Genomic DNA, 22,310 nt, shown 5'->3' with positions numbered 1-22,310 from the left:
ATAATTTACTTTCTAGGATGCATCAGCATTACTGAACACTGTCTCACAGACTCCGACTCTCACCGCACCACTTTAGCATTAGCCACCCAGATACAAACACCCTGCCAGCTAACACATTAACCAAACTAACAACAATCATACAAGTCAGTCTGTTTGTTTCCCCCTTGTGCGTTCCCTTTTATAGCAAAAGGAGAAACAAGGTAAGAGTGCCAAGTCAAGCCTGTAAGACGGCTTTGAGACTCCCCACTCCCCTACTTACCCACGTGGCAGTTCTTCTTACTCCTGGATCCCGACATCTACAGACTTCACTAGTAGTCACTATGCCTTACTCATCTCATAAATGTTTCATTCGCTTACTGTCCTGTCTTTTGAACTCGTCACAGCAAAAATCTGCACCTCCGAAGGGCAATGGTAAGCCTATACTTTGAGTATGAAATAAACCAGCAGGTTTGCGTTTGAATGCAAAGGCTAGAATGACACCAACAGGTTACAGTTGAAGACTGGAGACTAGATTCACAGGGTAGCTAGGAGGTCTTATAGCTACCCTGCTTCTGCATCTGTGATCTCATCAGGCTCCTGCACTGCCAGTGGGGACACAAAGCACCCGCCAAACACTCACACACACACACACACACACACACCTCTTTCCTGTTTGTGACTGGTGCTGGTTGTGATACATTTTCCATTACATCTCAATAGATGCTGTATGTTAATAACCTAGAATCTACACAAATAAATAATTACACAAGACATATTTCAGCTATAGTACTGATATGTATATGGTTTATTTTATTGTGGTCTGCAGAATCATGAAAAAAAGTTTTAAAAGCTCAGATCCAGCTTAAATTCAATTTAATTCCCATAAATTAATTTCAATGTAGACTAAAATTCAAAACCCATTCCATTTCAAACCCTCCAAAAACTGAATGATGTAGGCTAATTATAAGCCTATGCTACCTTTAAAATTCCCAAATGTAATAACCTGATTAGAAATAAAAGTGAATTTCATAAAGCTCTTAAATCTGTTCTATGAATAATATTAACCTACACAATGTTGCGCCATTTGTCAGACAGCCCTACCTTGCAACCCTGGTGTGGGAGTTTTACCTCTGCTGCAGAGGTGTCTTGGTGACTGTCCTCACGACCATGATCCATCTTTCCAGGGCACCACGGCAGCGCTCATTAGAACAGTAGACCTATTCTGAATTGTAAAACCTTTTTATTTTATAGCCCATTAGCCTACCGTTTAAGTCAGTGTCATCCTATATTTAACCCACCGCCGTCTTGGTGTCAGCGGTGGGTTAGTGATGAAAGTGATGGAAGATATCAAGGTTAGTTTCCATGAGAAGAGGACAACCACCATATCCTTCCTGTATATTTTCTCCGTCTCTCTCGTCTCTATGTTGCAGACAAAGCACAAATTAAATGTAGGCCTAGGTGGTGAAGCCTACGCCGATATCACTAGGACACATTTAGCATGACAACAACAGGTGTAAGGCCTCATTATGATAGGCAGCATAGGCCCAGAATCATACCCAGACAGAGGAACCTTCATGAATAAAGTGCTGATGTTTAAGGGCAATGAAAGTGGTCACGGCTAACCGAGCTGCGGGACATGGGTGGAGGAACCACTCACAGGTAGACTAGCAGGTAGATCAGGATGTGGGAGTATATTTAGGCCTTGTTGTGAAAAGAGGACTAAGTGTTAACATTTTGCAAGAGTGTGGTTTGGTCAGTAGCTACAAAGCAGAGAAGAGGAGAAACCAGAGAGTTAAAAAGTTACGCCTACACAATTTTCCGGTGAAGTGTTCCTTGAAAGAAAGCACTTTCTATGAGCAGAGAGAACAAACAATATGGCTGTGTATTTTTTGGATTGCATTCTGAAAGGTTAATTAAGCTCTGAGAAAGAAATAAAAAAGTGTGTTTTGCATTTAGCTCTTATTGAATGTTGTAATCCACAGTTAAAAAGATGAAGGTTTGGACCCTCAAAAAGCACAATTCAAACAACCAAAAATAGAATATTTTACAAACCAACATTCACATTAAAAAAGTACTACATTTTCTCTTACAACTGTCCCACAACTGCATTGGCATAAAACTCAAATAGAAATATACAAAAACTGGATGTATATAATGTATATATTAATTGTCCTTTGTTAATCTTTGACTCATTTTCTGTATCTCAGTGAAATTCACGGTGCTCTAGAACTCCAGGGTGTCTTCTTTGGTCCCCAGAATAAGGGGGTGTACGTAGCTGCCCAGTGGGGTGAAGAGCACATTCCTCAATCATCCTCCAAACGGCGCACCCCTGAATCATTCAAATGGGTCTACCAATTGTCCCGTCAGTAACTGGGCTCATCCATCTCCTCATCGCTCCATTCTGGGGGTGCGTCCGTGCCAAAGTACCGATCACCGAAATTTCCTTCACACAAGAGACAAACAACAACAGAGATTAGAGTTTGACGCAGAGCATGCGCACGCACGCACACACACACACACACACACACACACACACACACACACACACACACACACACACACACACACACACACACACACACACACACACACACACACACACACACACACACACACACACACACACACACAAACTTCCTTTCTCTCTCTCTTTTCTCACCTATGCCGGGTATGATGTGGAAGAGGTCGTTGACCTTCTTGTCGACGGCGGTGGTGATGATTTGGACCTGAGGGAAGGCGTAGGCCACAGAGTGAACCCCCATCTCAGCCATCAGCAGAGACACCAACAGAATCTTCTCCTCCTGGACATCATGGTCCTACACAAGACACACAGACAGACACGGAGAGAGATGCATCATCAGATTCCATCAGAACCACCTACCAGTAGGACTCGTATGGCCATCATGGCAGCAGCATCAGTACACACGGTGCAGTCCATCAGAATCACCTACCAGTAGGACTCGTATGGCCATCATGGCAGCAGCCTCAGTACACACGGTGCAGTCCATCAGAATCACCTACCAGTAGGACTCGTATGGCCATCATGCCAGCAGCCTCAGTACACACGGTGCAGTCCATCAGAACCACCTACCAGTAGGACTCGTACGGCCATCATGGCAGCAGCCTCAGTACACACGGTGCAGTCCATCAGAATCACCTACCAGTAGGACTCGTACGGCCATCATGCCAGCAGCATCAGTACACACGGTGCAGTCCATCAGAACCACCTACCAGTAGGACTCGTACGGCCATCATGCCAGCAGCATCAGTACACACGGTGCAGTCCATCAGAATCACCTACCAGTAGGACTCGTACGGCCATCATGGCAGCAGCATCAGTACACACGGTGCAGTCCATCAGAATCACCTACCAGTAGGACTCGTACGGCCATCATGGCAGCAGCCTCAGTACACACGGTGCAGTCCATCAGAATCACCTACCAGTAGGACTCGTACGGCCATCATGGCAGCAGCCTCAGTACACACGGTGCAGTCCATCAGAATCACCTACCAGTAGGACTCGTACGGCCATCATGGCAGCAGCCTCAGTACACACGGTGCAGTCCATCAGAATCACCTACCAGTAGGACTCGTACGGCCATCATGGCAGCAGCCTCAGTACACACGGTGCAGTCCATCAGAACCACCTACCAGTAGGACTCGTACGGCCATCATGGCAGCAGCCCCAGTAGACACGGTACAGTCCATCAGAATCACATGGTCCTCACCGATGTCCTTAGGCAGACGCAGGTAGTGCAGCTGAGAGGGAGGGAGGGGACAGGGAGGAAAGAGGGGATGAAGGGAAGAATGAAAGACAGACAAAAAGGCTATAACTATTCCTCCAACTTTTCCCTAGTCAGGTCCCGCGGTCCTACTCAAAGCTTCAAGCATGTGTGTTTTCCAGATCCATACCTCTGGTTCTCCTGTGTCCTGGTTGGTCTGGATGAGGATCTTACCGATGCGGACATCTTTACACACTGCCCGGAGAGCTGGCTCCATGGTCTCTCCCGCTCGCAGGATGGACACTCCAGTGATCTATTGAAAACCAGAAGAGAAACCAGGTTAATGGATTTATAACATACTGACTGACAACTGAGTACAGTACATTTAAGAACAAGAACTTGATAGCAGTAATACTATACTGTTCATCATGACAAGACTGGCTGATAAATACACAGGACTGAGTTAACATCTAACAACAGATGAAATATGCTATTATATAAAGCTAATTTGAATCACACAGATTGAGTTTTCTGATCAGAGGGAACTAGACGGCTGAAATGGAGAGATAGAAACAAGTGAATAGGAAGGAGAAAGTGAGAGAGAGAAAGTGAGAGATGGATAGAAAAACAGGCAGGAAGAAAAAGAAAGCTCAACTCACCCTCTTCCCGTGGAAAGTCCTGCCTTCATAGTCCTCTCCCTGCGGTGTTTGAACTATATGTCTCTGTGGAAAGAGAGAGAGAGAGAGAGAGAGAGAGAGAGAGAGAGAGGAGGATGAACTTATGAGTACAGACCTCAAGACAACGAGCCCATGGTGCATGTTCAGTTGGCCACATTTACATATACATTTTAGTCATTTAGCAGACGCTCTTATCCAGAGCGACTTACAGTAGTGAATGCATACATTTCATACATTTTTTTCTCCGTACCATTTTTTCCCCGGCCACACTAAACAATCAATAAAACACTTATTTACTCCAACAGCTCTAGCTGTAGTGGATGGTACATACACAGTGTACTGTAGTTGCTGTGCGATTCAAGTGATATGGTGTGTTTGTGCAGTCGCGGTATGTGTGTCTTTTTGGTTTTATAGTGAGAACTTTCCACTGCGGTGGATTGACAGTTTCCATACTCCAGAGGCCAGACTCTCTTTTTCGCTCTCTCTCTCTTCTTTTTCTCTCTCTCGCACCATCTCGCAATCTTGACCTCTCATGCTCTTTCCATCTCTTACACTCTCTTTCCATCTTTCTTACCCCCATTTTTCCATCACTCAATTCTTCTCCCTCTATCTTTTCATCTCTTTCTAAATGAAACTACATTCAAATACGCTCTTTGGGTATGAACGTATGAACGTTAAGGTACAGTAGAACAGAGCAGCCTCTATCTCTCTGTCTCTCTGTCATACGTACCTCTGAGGGAAGAAAGGAAAGCGCTCGTTCAATCAGCAGACGCATCAGTCTCTTCGAGTAGAAGATGAACTCATCCCTGCTTGTCTCTTTGTTTCTGGGCAGAAGAAGTAGGACAGTCAGGGACCAGACAGATAAAAGACAGCCAGGGGCCAGACAGATAAAAGACAGCCAGGGGCCAGACAGATAAAAGACAGCCAGGGGCCAGACAGATAAAAGACAGCCAGGGGCCAGACAGATAAAAGACAGTCAGGGTCCAGACAGATAAAAGACAGTCAGGGTCCAGACAGATAAAAGACAGCCAGGGGCCAGACAGATAAAAGACAGTCAGGGACCAGACAGATAAAAGACAGCCAGGGTCCAGACAGATAAAAGACAGCCAGGGTCCAGACAGATAAAAGACAGCCAGGGTCCAGACAGATAAAAGACAGCCAGGGTCCAGACAGATAAAAGACAGCCAGGGTCCAGACAGATAAAAGACAGCCAGGGTCCAGACAGATAAAAGACAGTCAGGGACCAGACAGATAAAAGACAGTCTGGGGCCAGACAGATAAAAGACAGTCAGGGACCAGACAGATAAAAGACAGTCAGGGACCAGACAGATAAAAGACAGCCAGGGTCCAGACAGATAAAAGACAGCCAGGGTCCAGACAGATAAAAGACAGCCAGGGACCAGACAGATAAAAGACAGTCAGGGTCCAGACAGATAAAAGACAGCCAGGGTCCAGACAGATAAAAGACAGCCAGGGTCCAGACAGATAAAAGACAGTCAGGGACCAGACAGATAAAAGACAGTCTGGGGCCAGACAGATAAAAGACAGTCAGGGACCAGACAGATAAAAGACAGTCAGGGACCAGACAGATAAAAGACAGCCAGGGTCCAGACAGATAAAAGACAGCCAGGGTCCAGACAGATAAAAGACAGTCAGGGTCCAGACAGATAAAAGACAGTCAGGGACCAGACAGATAAAAGACAGTCTGGGGCCAGACAGATAAAAGACAGTCAGGGACCAGACAGATAAAAGACAGTCAGGGACCAGACAGATAAAAGACAGCCAGGGTCCAGACAGATAAAAGACAGCCAGGGTCCAGACAGATAAAAGACAGCCAGGGTCCAGACAGATAAAAGACAGTCAGGGTCCAGACAGATAAAAGACAGTCAGGGGCCAGACAGATAAAAGACAGTCAGGGGCCAGACAGATAAAAGACAGCCAGGGTCCAGACAGATAAAAGACAGCCAGGGTCCAGACAGATAAAAGACAGCCAGGGTCCAGACAGATAAAAGACAGCCAGGGTCCAGACAGATAAAAGACAGCCAGGGTCCAGACAGATAAAAGACAGCCAGGGTCCAGACAGATAAAAGACAGTCAGGGGGACAGTCAGGGTCCAGACAGATAAAAGACAGCCAGGGTCCAGACAGATAAAAGACAGCCAGGGTCCAGACAGATAAAAGACAGCCAGGGTCCAGACAGATAAAAGACAGCCAGGGTCCAGACAGATAAAAGACAGCCAGGGTCCAGACAGATAAAAGACAGCCAGGGTCCAGACAGATAAAAGACAGTCAGGGGGACAGTCAGGGTCCAGACAGATAAAAGACAGTCAGGGGCCAGACAGATAAAAGACAGCCAGGGTCCAGACAGATAAAAGACAGCCAGGGTCCAGACAGATAAAAGACAGTCAGGGGCCAGACAGATAAAAGACAGCCAGGGTCCAGACAGATAAAAGACAGTCAGGGGCCAGACAGATAAAAGACAGTCAGGGACCAGACAGATAAAAGACAGTCAGGGACCAGACAGATAAAAGACAGTCAGGGACCAGACAGATAAAAGACAGTCAGGGACCAGACAGATAAAAGACAGTCAGGGGCCAGACAGATAAAAGACAGTCAGGGACCAGACAGATAAAAGACAGCCAGGGACCAGACAGATAAAATAGACACTATGGGTCATGTATTCGCACTCAACCCACATTGTGGAAGTGAATGTTTGCTACAGTATGTTTATGCTCTGACCTACCTGTGTCATTATCTGACTCTAGATCAGTTAGTAGGTTTACTGAGTAGTGTGTAGTGCAGTGGTTATTACTGATACCTGATGATGGTGCGCATCCCCTGACCTGGGCTGTGTTAGTAAAATACCTGACTAGTATTATAGTGGGTTGTTCTACATTAGTTCTAGAGGTAGTTATACTAGTAGTATAGTGGGTTGTTCTACATTAGTTCTAGAGGTAGTTATACTAGTATTATAGTGGGTTGTTCTACATTAGTTCTAGAGGTAGTTATACTAGTACTATAGTGGGTTGTTCTACATTAGTTCTAGAGGTAGTTATACTAGTATTATAGTGGGTTGTTCTACATTAGTTCTAGAGGTAGTTATACTAGTATTATAGTGGGTTGTTCTACATTAGTTCTAGAGGTAGTTATACTAGTAGTATAGTGGGTTGTTCTACATTAGTTCTAGAGGTAGTTATACTAGTATTATAGTGGGTTGTTCTACATTAGTTCTAGAGGTAGTTATACTAGTATTATAGTGGGTTGTTCTACATTAGTTCTAGAGGTAGTTATACTAGTAGTATAGTGGGTTGTTCTACATTAGTTCTAGAGGTAGTTATACTAGTATTATAGTGGGTTGTTCTACATTAGTTCTAGAGGTAGTAGTTATACTAGTAGTATAGTGGGTTGTTCTACATTAGTTCTAGAGGTAGTAGTTATACTAGTAGTATAGTGGGTTGTTCTACATTAGTTCTAGAGGTAGTAGTTATACTAGTAGTATAGTGGGTTGTTCTACATTAGTTCTAGAGGTAGTTATACTAGTATTATAGTGGGTTGTTCTACATTAGTTCTAGGGGTAGTTATACTAGTATTATAGTGGGTTGTTCTACATTAGTTCTAGAGGTAGTTATACTAGTAGTATAGTGGGTTGTTCTACATTAGTTCTAGAGGTAGTTATACTAGTAGTATAGTGGGTTGTTCTACATTAGTTCTAGAGGTAGTTATACTAGTAGTATAGTGGGTTGTTCTACATTAGTTCTAGAGGTAGTTATACTAGTATTATAGTGGGTTGTTCTACATTAGTTCTAGAGGTAGTTATACTAGTAGTATAGTGGGTTGTTCTACATTAGTTCTAGAGGTAGTTATACTAGTATTATAGTGGGTTGTTCTACATTAGTTCTAGAGGTAGTTATACTAGTAGTATAGTGGGTTGTTCTACATTAGTTCTAGAGGTAGTTATACTAGTAGTATAGTGGGTTGTTCTACATTAGTTCTAGAGGTAGTTATACTAGTATTATAGTGGGTTGTTCTACATTAGTTCTAGAGGTAGTTATACTAGTAGTATAGTGGGTTGTTCTACATTAGTTCTAGAGGTAGTTATACTAGTAGTATAGTGGGTTGTTCTACATTAGTTCTAGAGGTAGTTATACTAGTAGTATAGTGGGTTGTTCTACATTAGTTCTAGAGGTAGTTATACTAGTATTATAGTGGGTTGTTCTACATTAGTTCTAGAGGTAGTTATACTAGTATTATAGTGGGTTGTTCTACATTAGTTCTAGAGGTAGTTATACTAGTAGTATAGTGGGTTGTTCTACATTAGTTCTAGAGGTAGTTATACTAGTATTATAGTGGGTTGTTCTACATTAGTTCTAGAGGTAGTTATACTAGTATTATAGTGGGTTGTTCTACATTAGTTCTAGAGGTAGTTATACTAGTATTATAGTGGGTTGTTCTACATTAGTTCTAGAGGTAGTTATACTAGTATTATAGTGGGTTGTTCTACATTAGTTCTAGAGGTAGTTATACTAGTATTATAGTGGGTTGTTCTACATTAGTTCTAGAGGTAGTTATACTAGTATTATAGTGGGTTGTTCTACATTAGTTCTAGAGGTAGTTATACTAGTATTATAGTGGGTTGTTCTACATTAGTTCTAGAGGTAGTTATACTAGTAGTATAGTGGGTTGTTCTACATTAGTTCTAGAGGTAGTTATACTAGTATTATAGTGGGTTGTTCTACATTAGTTCTAGAGGTAGTTATACTAGTATTATAGTGGGTTGTTCTACATTAGTTCTAGAGGTAGTTATACTAGTAGTATAGTGGGTTGTTCTACATTAGTTCTAGAGGTAGTTATACTAGTATTATAGTGGGTTGTTCTACATTAGTTCTAGAGGTAGTTATACTAGTAGTATAGTGGGTTGTTCTACATTAGTTCTAGAGGTAGTTATACTAGTATTATAGTGGGTTGTTCTACATTAGTTCTAGAGGTAGTTATACTAGTATTATAGTGGGTTGTTCTACATTAGTTCTAGAGGTAGTTATACTAGTAGTATAGTGGGTTGTTCTACATTAGTTCTAGAGGTAGTTATACTAGTAGTATAGTGGGTTGTTCTACATTAGTTCTAGAGGTAGTTATACTAGTATTATAGTGGGTTGTTCTACATTAGTTCTAGAGGTAGTTATACTAGTAGTATAGTGGGTTGTTCTACATTAGTTCTAGAGGTAGTTATACTAGTAGTATAGTGGGTTGTTCTACATTAGTTCTAGAGGTAGTAGTTATACTAGTATTATAGTGGGTTGTTCTACATTAGTTCTAGAGGTAGTTATACTAGTAGTATAGTGGGTTGTTCTACATTAGTTCTAGAGGTAGTTATACTAGTATTATAGTGGGTTGTTCTACATTAGTTCTAGAGGTAGTTATACTAGTAGTATAGTGGGTTGTTCTACATTAGTTCTAGAGGTAGTTATACTAGTATTATAGTGGGTTGTTCTACATTAGTTCTAGAGGTAGTTATACTAGTATTATAGTGGGTTGTTCTACATTAGTTCTAGAGGTAGTTATACTAGTAGTATAGTGGGTTGTTCTACATTAGTTCTAGAGGTAGTTATACTAGTATTATAGTGGGTTGTTCTACATTAGTTCTAGAGGTAGTTATACTAGTAGTATAGTGGGTTGTTCTACATTAGTTCTAGAGGTAGTTATACTAGTATTATAGTGGGTTGTTCTACATTAGTTCTAGAGGTAGTTATACTAGTAGTATAGTGGGTTGTTCTACATTAGTTCTAGAGGTAGTTATACTAGTAGTATAGTGGGTTGTTCTACATTAGTTCTAGAGGTAGTTATACTAGTATTATAGTGGGTTGTTCTACATTAGTTCTAGAGGTAGTTATACTAGTAGTATAGTGGGTTGTTCTACATTAGTTCTAGAGGTAGTAGTTATACTAGTAGTATAGTGGGTTGTTCTACATTAGTTCTAGAGGTAGTTATACTAGTATTATAGTGGGTTGTTCTACATTAGTTCTAGAGGTAGTAGTTATACTAGTAGTATAGTGGGTTGTTCTACATTAGTTCTAGAGGTAGTTATACTAGTATTATAGTGGGTTGTTCTACATTAGTTCTAGAGGTAGTTATACTAGTAGTATAGTGGGTTGTTCTACATTAGTTCTAGAGGTAGTTATACTAGTAGTATAGTGGGTTGTTCTACATTAGTTCTAGAGGTAGTTATACTAGTAGTATAGTGGGTTGTTCTACATTAGTTCTAGAGGTAGTTATACTAGTACTATAGTGGGTTGTTCTACATTAGTTCTAGAGGTAGTTATACTAGTATTATAGTGGGTTGTTCTACATTAGTTCTAGAGGTAGTTATACTAGTAGTATAGTGGGTTGTTCTACATTAGTTCTAGAGGTAGTTATACTAGTATTATAGTGGGTTGTTCTACATTAGTTCTAGAGGTAGTTATACTAGTATTATAGTGGGTTGTTCTACATTAGTTCTAGAGGTAGTTATACTAGTATTATAGTGGGTTGTTCTACATTAGTTCTAGAGGTAGTTATACTAGTATTATAGTGGGTTGTTCTACATTAGTTCTAGAGGTAGTTATACTAGTATTATAGTGGGTTGTTCTACATTAGTTCTAGAGGTAGTTATACTAGTATTATAGTGGGTTGTTCTACATTAGTTCTAGAGGTAGTTATACTAGTAGTATAGTGGGTTGTTCTACATTAGTTCTAGAGGTAGTTATACTAGTAGTATAGTGGGTTGTTCTACATTAGTTCTAGAGGTAGTTATACTAGTATTATAGTGGGTTGTTCTACATTAGTTCTAGAGGTAGTTATACTAGTAGTATAGTGGGTTGTTCTACATTAGTTCTAGAGGTAGTTATACTAGTAGTATAGTGGGTTGTTCTACATTAGTTCTAGAGGTAGTTATACTAGTATTATAGTGGGTTGTTCTACATTAGTTCTAGAGGTAGTTATACTAGTAGTATAGTGGGTTGTTCTACATTAGTTCTAGGGGTAGTTATACTAGTAGTATAGTGGGTTGTTCTACATTAGTTCTAGAGGTAGTTATACTAGTATTATAGTGGGTTGTTCTACATTAGTTCTAGAGGTAGTTATACTAGTATTATAGTGGGTTGTTCTACATTAGTTCTAGAGGTAGTTATACTAGTATTATAGTGGGTTGTTCTACATTAGTTCTAGAGGTAGTAGTTATACTAGTATTATAGTGGGTTGTTCTACATTAGTTCTAGAGGTAGTTATACTAGTATTATAGTGGGTTGTTCTACATTAGTTCTAGAGGTAGTAGTTATACTAGTAGTATAGTGGGTTGTTCTACATTAGTTCTAGAGGTAGTTATACTAGTAGTATAGTGGGTTGTTCTACATTAGTTCTAGAGGTAGTTATACTAGTATTATAGTGGGTTGTTCTACATTAGTTCTAGAGGTAGTAGTTATACTAGTAGTATAGTGGGTTGTTCTACATTAGTTCTAGAGGTAGTTATACTAGTAGTATAGTGGGTTGTTCTACATTAGTTCTAGAGGTAGTTATACTAGTATTATAGTGGGTTGTTCTACATTAGTTCTAGAGGTAGTTATACTAGTATTATAGTGGGTTGTTCTACATTAGTTCTAGAGGTAGTTATACTAGTAGTATAGTGGGTTGTTCTACATTAGTTCTAGGGGTAGTTATACTAGTAGTATAGTGGGTTGTTCTACATTAGTTCTAGAGGTAGTTATACTAGTATTATAGTGGGTTGTTCTACATTAGTTCTAGAGGTAGTTATACTAGTATTATAGTGGGTTGTTCTACATTAGTTCTAGAGGTAGTTATACTAGTAGTATAGTGGGTTGTTCTACATTAGTTCTAGAGGTAGTTATACTAGTATTATAGTGGGTTGTTCTACATTAGTTCTAGAGGTAGTTATACTAGTATTATAGTGGGTTGTTCTACATTAGTTCTAGAGGTAGTTATACTAGTAGTATAGTGGGTTGTTCTACATTAGTTCTAGAGGTAGTTATACTAGTAGTATAGTGGGTTGTTCTACATTAGTTCTAGAGGTAGTTATACTAGTAGTATAGTGGGTTGTTCTACATTAGTTCTAGAGGTAGTTATACTAGTATTATAGTGGGTTGTTCTACATTAGTTCTAGAGGTAGTTATACTAGTATTATAGTGGGTTGTTCTACATTAGTTCTAGAGGTAGTTATACTAGTAGTATAGTGGGTTGTTCTACATTAGTTCTAGAGGTAGTTATACTAGTATTATAGTGGGTTGTTCTACATTAGTTCTAGAGGTAGTTATACTAGTAGTATAGTGGGTTGTTCTACATTAGTTCTAGAGGTAGTTATACTAGTATTATAGTGGGTTGTTCTACATTAGTTCTAGAGGTAGTTATACTAGTATTATAGTGGGTTGTTCTACATTAGTTCTAGAGGTAGTAGTTATACTAGTAGTATAGTGGGTTGTTCTACATTAGTTCTAGAGGTAGTTATACTAGTAGTATAGTGGGTTGTTCTACATTAGTTCTAGAGGTAGTTATACTAGTAGTATAGTGGGTTGTTCTACATTAGTTCTAGAGGTAGTTATACTAGTATTATAGTGGGTTGTTCTACATTAGTTCTAGAGGTAGTTATACTAGTATTATAGTGGGTTGTTCTACATTAGTTCTAGAGGTAGTTATACTAGTAGTATAGTGGGTTGTTCTACATTAGTTCTAGAGGTAGTTATACTAGTAGTATAGTGGGTTGTTCTACATTAGTTCTAGAGGTAGTTATACTAGTAGTATAGTGGGTTGTTCTACATTAGTTCTAGAGGTAGTAGTTATACTAGTATTATAGTGGGTTGTTCTACATTAGTTCTAGAGGTAGTTATACTAGTAGTATAGTGGGTTGTTCTACATTAGTTCTAGAGGTAGTTATACTAGTATTATAGTGGGTTGTTCTACATTAGTTCTAGAGGTAGTTATACTAGTATTATAGTGGGTTGTTCTACATTAGTTCTAGAGGTAGTTATACTAGTATTATAGTGGGTTGTTCTACATTAGTTCTAGAGGTAGTTATACTAGTATTATAGTGGGTTGTTCTACATTAGTTCTAGAGGTAGTTATACTAGTATTATAGTGGGTTGTTCTACATTAGTTCTAGAGGTAGTTATACTAGTATTATAGTGGGTTGTTCTACATTAGTTCTAGAGGTAGTTATACTAGTATTATAGTGGGTTGTTCTACATTAGTTCTAGAGGTAGTTATACTAGTATTATAGTGGGTTGTTCTACATTAGTTCTAGAGGTAGTTATACTAGTAGTATAGTGGGTTGTTCTACATTAGTTCTAGAGGTAGTTATACTAGTATTATAGTGGGTTGTTCTACATTAGTTCTAGAGGTAGTAGTTATACTAGTATTATAGTGGGTTGTTCTACATTAGTTCTAGAGGTAGTTATACTAGTAGTATAGTGGGTTGTTCTACATTAGTTCTAGAGGTAGTTATACTAGTATTATAGTGGGTTGTTCTACATTAGTTCTAGAGGTAGTTATACTAGTAGTATAGTGGGTTGTTCTACATTAGTTCTAGAGGTAGTTATACTAGTATTATAGTGGGTTGTTCTACATTAGTTCTAGAGGTAGTTATACTAGTAGTATAGTGGGTTGTTCTACATTAGTTCTAGAGGTAGTTATACTAGTATTATAGTGGGTTGTTCTACATTAGTTCTAGAGGTAGTTATACTAGTATTATAGTGGGTTGTTCTACATTAGTTCTAGAGGTAGTTATACTAGTATTATAGTGGGTTGTTCTACATTAGTTCTAGAGGTAGTTATACTAGTATTATAGTGGGTTGTTCTACATTAGTTCTAGAGGTAGTTATACTAGTATTATAGTGGGTTGTTCTACATTAGTTCTAGAGGTAGTTATACTAGTATTATAGTGGGTTGTTCTACATTAGTTCTAGAGGTAGTTATACTAGTAGTATAGTGGGTTGTTCTACATTAGTTCTAGAGGTAGTAGTTATACTAGTATTATAGTGGGTTGTTCTACATTAGTTCTAGAGGTAGTTATACTAGTATTATAGTGGGTTGTTCTACATTAGTTCTAGAGGTAGTTATACTAGTAGTATAGTGGGTTGTTCTACATTAGTTCTAGAGGTAGTTATACTAGTATTATAGTGGGTTGTTCTACATTAGTTCTAGAGGTAGTTATACTAGTATTATAGTGGGTTGTTCTACATTAGTTCTAGAGGTAGTTATACTAGTATTATAGTGGGTTGTTCTACATTAGTTCTAGAGGTAGTTATACTAGTATTATAGTGGGTTGTTCTACATTAGTTCTAGAGGTAGTTATACTAGTAGTATAGTGGGTTGTTCTACATTAGTTCTAGAGGTAGTTATACTAGTATTATAGTGGGTTGTTCTACATTAGTTCTAGAGGTAGTTATACTAGTATTATAGTGGGTTGTTCTACATTAGTTCTAGAGGTAGTTATACTAGTAGTATAGTGGGTTGTTCTACATTAGTTCTAGAGGTAGTTATACTAGTAGTATAGTGGGTTGTTCTACATTAGTTCTAGAGGTAGTTATACTAGTAGTATAGTGGGTTGTTCTACATTAGTTCTAGAGGTAGTTATACTAGTATTATAGTGGGTTGTTCTACATTAGTTCTAGAGGTAGTTATACTAGTATTATAGTGGGTTGTTCTACATTAGTTCTAGAGGTAGTTATACTAGTAGTATAGTGGGTTGTTCTACATTAGTTCTAGAGGTAGTTATACTAGTATTATAGTGGGTTGTTCTACATTAGTTCTAGAGGTAGTAGTTATACTAGTAGTATAGTGGGTTGTTCTACATTAGTTCTAGAGGTAGTTATACTAGTATTATAGTGGGTTGTTCTACATTAGTTCTAGAGGTAGTTATACTAGTAGTATAGTGGGTTGTTCTACATTAGTTCTAGAGGTAGTTATACTAGTAGTATAGTGGGTTGTTCTACATTAGTTCTAGAGGTAGTTATACTAGTAGTATAGTGGGTTGTTCTACATTAGTTCTAGAGGTAGTAGTTATACTAGTAGTATAGTGGGTTGTTCTACATTAGTTCTAGAGGTAGTTATACTAGTAGTATAGTGGGTTGTTCTACATTAGTTCTAGAGGTAGTTATACTAGTATTATAGTGGGTTGTTCTACATTAGTTCTAGAGGTAGTTATACTAGTATTATAGTGGGTTGTTCTACATTAGTTCTAGAGGTAGTTATACTAGTAGTATAGTGGGTTGTTCTACATTAGTTCTAGAGGTAGTTATACTAGTATTATAGTGGGTTGTTCTACATTAGTTCTAGAGGTAGTTATACTAGTATTATAGTGGGTTGTTCTACATTAGTTCTAGAGGTAGTTATACTAGTATTATAGTGGGTTGTTCTACATTAGTTCTAGAGGTAGTTATACTAGTATTATAGTGGGTTGTTCTACATTAGTTCTAGAGGTAGTTATACTAGTATTATAGTGGGTTGTTCTACATTAGTTCTAGAGGTAGTTATACTAGTAGTATAGTGGGTTGTTCTACATTAGTTCTAGAGGTAGTTATACTAGTATTATAGTGGGTTGTTCTACATTAGTTCTAGAGGTAGTTATACTAGTAGTATAGTGGGTTGTTCTACATTAGTTCTAGAGGTAGTTATACTAGTAGTATAGTGGGTTGTTCTACATTAGTTCTAGAGGTAGTTATACTAGTAGTATAGTGGGTTGTTCTACATTAGTTCTAGAGGTAGTTATACTAGTATTATAGTGGGTTGTTCTACATTAGTTCTAGAGGTAGTTATACTAGTATTATAGTGGGTTGTTCTACATTAGTTCTAGAGGTAGTAGTTATACTAGTAGTATAGTGGGTTGTTCTACATTAGTTCTAGAGGTAGTTATACTAGTAGTATAGTGGGTTGTTCTACATTAGTTCTAGAGGTAGTTATACTAGTAGTATAGTGGGTTGTTCAACATTAGTTCTAGAGGTAGTAGTTATACTAGTATTATAGTGGGTTGTTCTACATTAGTTCTAGAGGTAGTTATACTAGTAGTATAGTGGGTTGTTCTACATTAGTTCTAGAGGTAGTTATACTAGTATTATAGTGGGTTGTTCTACATTAGTTCTAGAGGTAGTTATACTAGTATTATAGTGGGTTGTTCTACATTAGTTCTAGAGGTAGTAGTTATACTAGTAGTATAGTGGGTTGTTCTACATTAGTTCTAGAGGTAGTTATACTAGTATTATAGTGGGTTGTTCTACATTAGTTCTAGAGGTAGTAGTTATACTAGTAGTATAGTGGGTTGTTCTACATTAGTTCTAGAGGTAGTTATACTAGTAGTATAGTGGGTTGTTCTACATTAGTTCTAGAGGTAGTTATACTAGTATTATAGTGGGTTGTTCTACATTAGTTCTAGAGGTAGTTATACTAGTAGTATAGTGGGTTGTTCTACATTAGTTCTAGAGGTAGTTATACTAGTATTATAGTGGGTTGTTCTACATTAGTTCTAGAGGTAGTTATACTAGTAGTATAGTGGGTTGTTCTACATTAGTTCTAGAGGTAGTTATACTAGTATTATAGTGGGTTGTTCTACATTAGTTCTAGAGGTAGTTATACTAGTAGTATAGTGGGTTGTTCTACATTAGTTCTAGAGGTAGTTATACTAGTAGTATAGTGGGTTGTTCTACATTAGTTCTAGAGGTAGTTATACTAGTATTATAGTGGGTTGTTCTACATTAGTTCTAGAGGTAGTTATACTAGTATTATAGTGGGTTGTTCTACATTAGTTCTAGAGGTAGTTATACTAGTAGTATAGTGGGTTGTTCTACATTAGTTCTAGAGGTAGTTATACTAGTAGTATAGTGGGTTGTTCTACATTAGTTCTAGAGGTAGTTATACTAGTATTATAGTGGGTTGTTCTACATTAGTTCTAGAGGTAGTTATACTAGTAGTATAGTGGGTTGTTCTACATTAGTTCTAGAGGTAGTTATACTAGTATTATAGTGGGTTGTTCTACATTAGTTCTAGAGGTAGTTATACTAGTATTATAGTGGGTTGTTCTACATTAGTTCTAGAGGTAGTAGTTATACTAGTAGTATAGTGGGTTGTTCTACATTAGTTCTAGAGGTAGTTATACTAGTATTATAGTGGGTTGTTCTACATTAGTTCTAGAGGTAGTAGTTATACTAGTAGTATAGTGGGTTGTTCTACATTAGTTCTAGAGGTAGTTATACTAGTATTATAGTGGGTTGTTCTACATTAGTTCTAGAGGTAGTTATACTAGTAGTATAGTGGGTTGTTCTACATTAGTTCTAGAGGTAGTTATACTAGTATTATAGTGGGTTGTTCTACATTAGTTCTAGAGGTAGTTATACTAGTATTATAGTGGGTTGTTCTACATTAGTTCTAGAGGTAGTTATACTAGTATTATAGTGGGTTGTTCTACATTAGTTCTAGAGGTAGTTATACTAGTATTATAGTGGGTTGTTCTACATTAGTTCTAGAGGTAGTAGTTATACTAGTATTATAGTGGGTTGTTCTACATTAGTTCTAGAGGTAGTTATACTAGTATTATAGTGGGTTGTTCTACATTAGTTCTAGAGGTAGTTATACTAGTAGTATAGTGGGTTGTTCTACATTAGTTCTAGAGGTAGTTATACTAGTAGTATAGTGGGTTGTTCTACATTAGTTCTAGAGGTAGTTATACTAGTATTATAGTGGGTTGTTCTACATTAGTTCTAGAGGTAGTTATACTAGTATTATAGTGGGTTGTTCTACATTAGTTCTAGAGGTAGTTATACTAGTAGTATAGTGGGTTGTTCTACATTAGTTCTAGAGGTAGTTATACTAGTATTATAGTGGGTTGTTCTACATTAGTTCTAGAGGTAGTTATACTAGTATTATAGTGGGTTGTTCTACATTAGTTCTAGAGGTAGTTATACTAGTAGTATAGTGGGTTGTTCTACATTAGTTCTAGAGGTAGTTATACTAGTATTATAGTGGGTTGTTCTACATTAGTTCTAGAGGTAGTTATACTAGTAGTATAGTGGGTTGTTCTACATTAGTTCTAGAGGTAGTTATACTAGTATTATAGTGGGTTGTTCTACATTAGTTCTAGAGGTAGTTATACTAGTATTATAGTGGGTTGTTCTACATTAGTTCTAGAGGTAGTTATACTAGTAGTATAGTGGGTTGTTCTACATTAGTTCTAGAGGTAGTTATACTAGTAGTATAGTGGGTTGTTCTACATTAGTTCTAGAGGTAGTTATACTAGTAGTATAGTGGGTTGTTCTACATTAGTTCTAGAGGTAGTTATACTAGTACTATAGTGGGTTGTTCTACATTAGTTCTTGAGGTAGTCGTTATACAGTATCCAGTGTGTATACAGTATCCAGTGTGTATACAGTATGCAGTGTGTATACAGTATCCAGTGTGTATACAGTATCCAGTGTGTATACCTTATTATGGTGTGCATGCCCCTGACCTGGGGCGTACTCTCCAGAACACTCAGGGTCTGGGGGAGGGGCTGGGCCTGGTGGGCAGAGGCAAGGGCCGCCCTGTAACCATAGCAACCAGGAAAAGAAAGGGCGGGTGGATGTAAGAGCACTGAATAGGCGGCAGGGTGCATACATACAGTCACAGGCTTGAAACACACGCATACAAAATAAGCAGACACCAGCGCACACACATACACATACACACACATATCTTAAACAGTATTCATCACACTGCTGTTAATATTGATTAGTGGGTAGTAGTATTCTAAAAAACACACAATAAAAACACACTAGATTAAAATAGGCAGAGCAGATACAGGTCAGTTAGCATCACTGAACGGAGACTGTACTGTCTGCCTTAGTGGGATTATACAACAGCTTTAAGAGACAATCACAGAGAGCGTTTGACGTTTTTAGCTACTGTTTTGGTCTCAGTGCAGTTAGATTCTACAGTGAGTGCTGAAAGACTAATTCATTCAACAACTAATTCATTCAACATTGATCAATGTGCAATAAATGAAAGTGAAACTAGTCAGGAAACGTTGGATCAAGTGTCCTCTGGTACTAATGGTGGTGTAAATACAGTGATTTGGTTCTGATTCATTTGAGACTCTCAACACGTAATCTGAGGAACATGAAGAAAGCCGTGTTCTCTTAATTGTTCTCTTTGTGTTGTTATAATCCCATGTGATTCATGGGATTACACACATACAAACACAAACACACGTTTTGTTCTTCTATCCTTGTGGGGATCTAAAATGAATTTCCATTCAAAATCCTATTTACCCTAATCCCTTCACACTAACCCTTATCCTTACCATAACCTTAACCCAAACCACTAACCCGTAACCCTAATTCTAACCCTAATTGTAACCCTAAACTTAAAATAGCCTTTGTCCTCATGGGGATGTGGAAAATGTCCCCATGAGAATGTTCTTTGTTTTACTATCCTTGTGGGGACTTTGGGTCATTTTAGGTCCCCACAAGGATAAAAGAACCAACCAACCCACACCCACACACCAACTCAAAGAAAGCCCAACTCCTCAATTCAGATCAACACAGGCTGATTCAAAGAAAAAACGATCAAACTAAGTTATGGACTAGAATCTGACTTTAAAACAATGAGTTCTGGGCTGCGTTCAGTACAAAGAAACGTAATGCAATATTCGACTAAATGGAAACAGTGCTGTTCTGAACAACCAGTTGAAAAACGGGGAGGGGTTGGGTTGTTGGTTGGGGAATGCTATCAGCTGCCCTTTAAATACGTCACTTATTGCTTCAAGCCACATCCCACCACACCCACCAAACGGAGCAAACGTCCCTCAAAGTCTGTTCAAGAAAGTTGAAGAGCACTTTGGGGAAACGTGTCGTTCAGTACAAGCGCAACGTTACGCAACGCAGCAAATGTTTAAGCAAACTGAACACACCCCTGGTCTTGCCAAAGATTAGAATTGAGGTCATGCAAGCTTTGAGTTGAGTGATATGACATGAAATCCCCACACTCTTCTTAAGAAACAAAGACCACGCTGTCATACCATTTCACTCTCTAAAAACAAAACTCCTATGGGATACCGAACTTTAAAAGAAAGAAAATGCAAACACAGATAAATCATATGCAAATCTGCTCACATATCCCAGCGCAGTTTCCTCTATGGAGAGAAGAGGGTTTGGACGAAACACAATGACACACACAGACAGAGACACACAATGACAGAGACACACAACGACAGAGACACACAACGACGACAACAGAAAAGAGGAAGAAAATAAAAGAAAAAAGACAACATCTGGTAAATAAAGGGATGGATAAAGATATGATCATGTGATACAGTGATGTGTGTGACAGCTGAATCCGCTGTGAGCAATCCTCACACTTCCTTAGACCAAGACAAATTACCATACAAAATTGCTAAATCATCTTTTTCATGAACTTACAAATAATAGTTCCAACTCGGTTAGTCCACTCAGTAACAACGGTCACTACAATTCAGCCAGCGGTTGTGGCATTGTGGGTCGTGTGTACACGTGGGCCGCTCTCAGGCTGGCTTTAGCTGTCACACCTACACTGTGTCTCTGCAGTATAGAGGTAAAGCACAGAGGTATGACTCAGAGATCAAAGGCCCCTGACACATCCTGTGTCTAAAGACAGACACCAAACACACTTCCTCTCTCTCTCGCTCTGATCTGCTGTGGCCGACATACTCAATGGAAGAACTCAGCTTTTAATAATAGATATAGAAAACAGAGGTTTTTAGATTGTGTGACAATAACGGTCTTTCTCTATCTCACACTCTTCCTCTCTCTCTCTCTGGAGCTGAGAGGAGGGGTCAGTGAAAATGTCTCAGTAGATTCTGTTTAGACACAGAATGCAGCGGGTGGTTGTGTGTGAGCCATCATGTATGTAAGGTAGAGGAAAAAAACATCATCCTCCAATCAACTGCCTGCTGCACATAGAAGCGTGAGAAACACAGAAGTGACGTGTGGCGTGTCTGTCAAAGGGCAGAGAGTCTCTCAAATCTCTGCTCACTCAAAGCTGTTTTTGTACCGCATGCTTTAACAGCATATGTGGTGTCACACGTGGTGACATGCCAATTACTATTGCTACCTGTAATGGAAGACTCATTTCCCATCGATGCTGTTACGTCCTTCACTGTACTGTATGAGTCATTGACAAGGTGGGCTCCTGGGGTTGATTCTGTGTAACAGCAGCAAGCAGTTGGAGAGTGAGGATGTTGGCTTCGATGTAGAAGTTGCCCGTAACCACATCTGGGAACGGTTGAGGATATCTGACCCAGGATCAGTGATTTAGGGCAACTTCTACATACTCATGTTTTGTGCCCCCCTCTTCTTGCCCTCCATCTGGGAACTGGGGTGTGGTGGAGAAGGGTTCGGCGGTACAGTAAAGAGTTGTGCTACTCTACCTGACGCTGAGCTCGCGCTGTGTGATGGAGGGATAGAGGGAGGAGTTGGAGGGATGGAGGAAGGAGTTGGAGGGATGGAAGGAGGAGTATGAGAGTCCGTGTGCAGGTGGGGCAAGGTCAATAGTACCGTGTCAAATAGGTAACACCACAATAACAGCACATGCCTTCATTGGTAATGGGGGATGGAAGCGATTCCACTTCAATTTGTTCAAATTTAGGCAATGAACTGAAATTCCATTTCAGGAACAGAAAACATTTATTTTAATTTGTGAACTGGAATTTCATTTCCGTCGCCTGAATTGAAATAGAATTGACACACCGACCCTGTTAGTCATTAGTGTATGTACCACAAGTCACACAGCAAAACGCCCCTGGTCATGCTTTTAAATCTATACTTCATTTTCTATATTCTTCATTTTGTCTAATCTTTCTCAGGAAATCATGAAACGTAGAGCTATAACAGAAAATGCTTTCTTGTTCCACTAGTGGGGGAAATGGAGCTGGCATCAGTCTGGTTAGCTGT

The 22,310-nt window shown here is 38.8% G+C and overlaps 1 protein-coding gene across 4 annotated transcripts in view; it reads right to left on the bottom strand.

The window, feature by feature from the left end:
- Positions 1 to 754: 754 nt before the first annotated feature.
- uckl1b (uridine-cytidine kinase 1-like 1b) overlaps positions 755 to 22,310 on the bottom strand; it is a 66,222-nt gene continuing 44,666 nt past the window's right edge. For 3 of the 4 annotated variants that reach the window (XM_014134724.3, XM_014134720.3, XM_014134722.3), the window contains exons 8-15: positions 20,496 to 20,515; positions 18,828 to 18,926; positions 5,109 to 5,202; positions 4,361 to 4,423; positions 3,892 to 4,014; positions 3,631 to 3,738; positions 2,639 to 2,795; positions 755 to 2,422 (exon numbers count right to left, since the gene is read on the bottom strand). In XM_014134724.3, the coding sequence (XP_013990199.1) occupies positions 2,343 to 2,422; positions 2,639 to 2,795; positions 3,631 to 3,738; positions 3,892 to 4,014; positions 4,361 to 4,423; positions 5,109 to 5,202; positions 18,828 to 18,926; positions 20,496 to 20,515 (744 nt within the window). In that variant the 3' untranslated portion in view covers positions 755 to 2,342. Of the gene's footprint in view, positions 2,423 to 2,638; positions 2,796 to 3,630; positions 3,739 to 3,891; positions 4,015 to 4,360; positions 4,424 to 5,108; positions 5,203 to 18,827; positions 18,927 to 20,495; positions 20,516 to 21,787; positions 21,805 to 22,310 lie in introns of all 4 variants that reach the window. The other variant, XM_014134723.3, reaches the window with a different exon arrangement.

Source organism: Salmo salar, chromosome 13, assembly GCF_965601325.2.
Source record: "Salmo salar chromosome 13, fSalSal1, whole genome shotgun sequence".
Taxonomy (NCBI): Eukaryota; Metazoa; Chordata; class Actinopteri; order Salmoniformes; family Salmonidae; genus Salmo; species Salmo salar.
The sequence above is the reverse complement of the archived record's forward strand: the minus strand, read 5'-3'. Positions and strand labels throughout refer to the sequence as shown.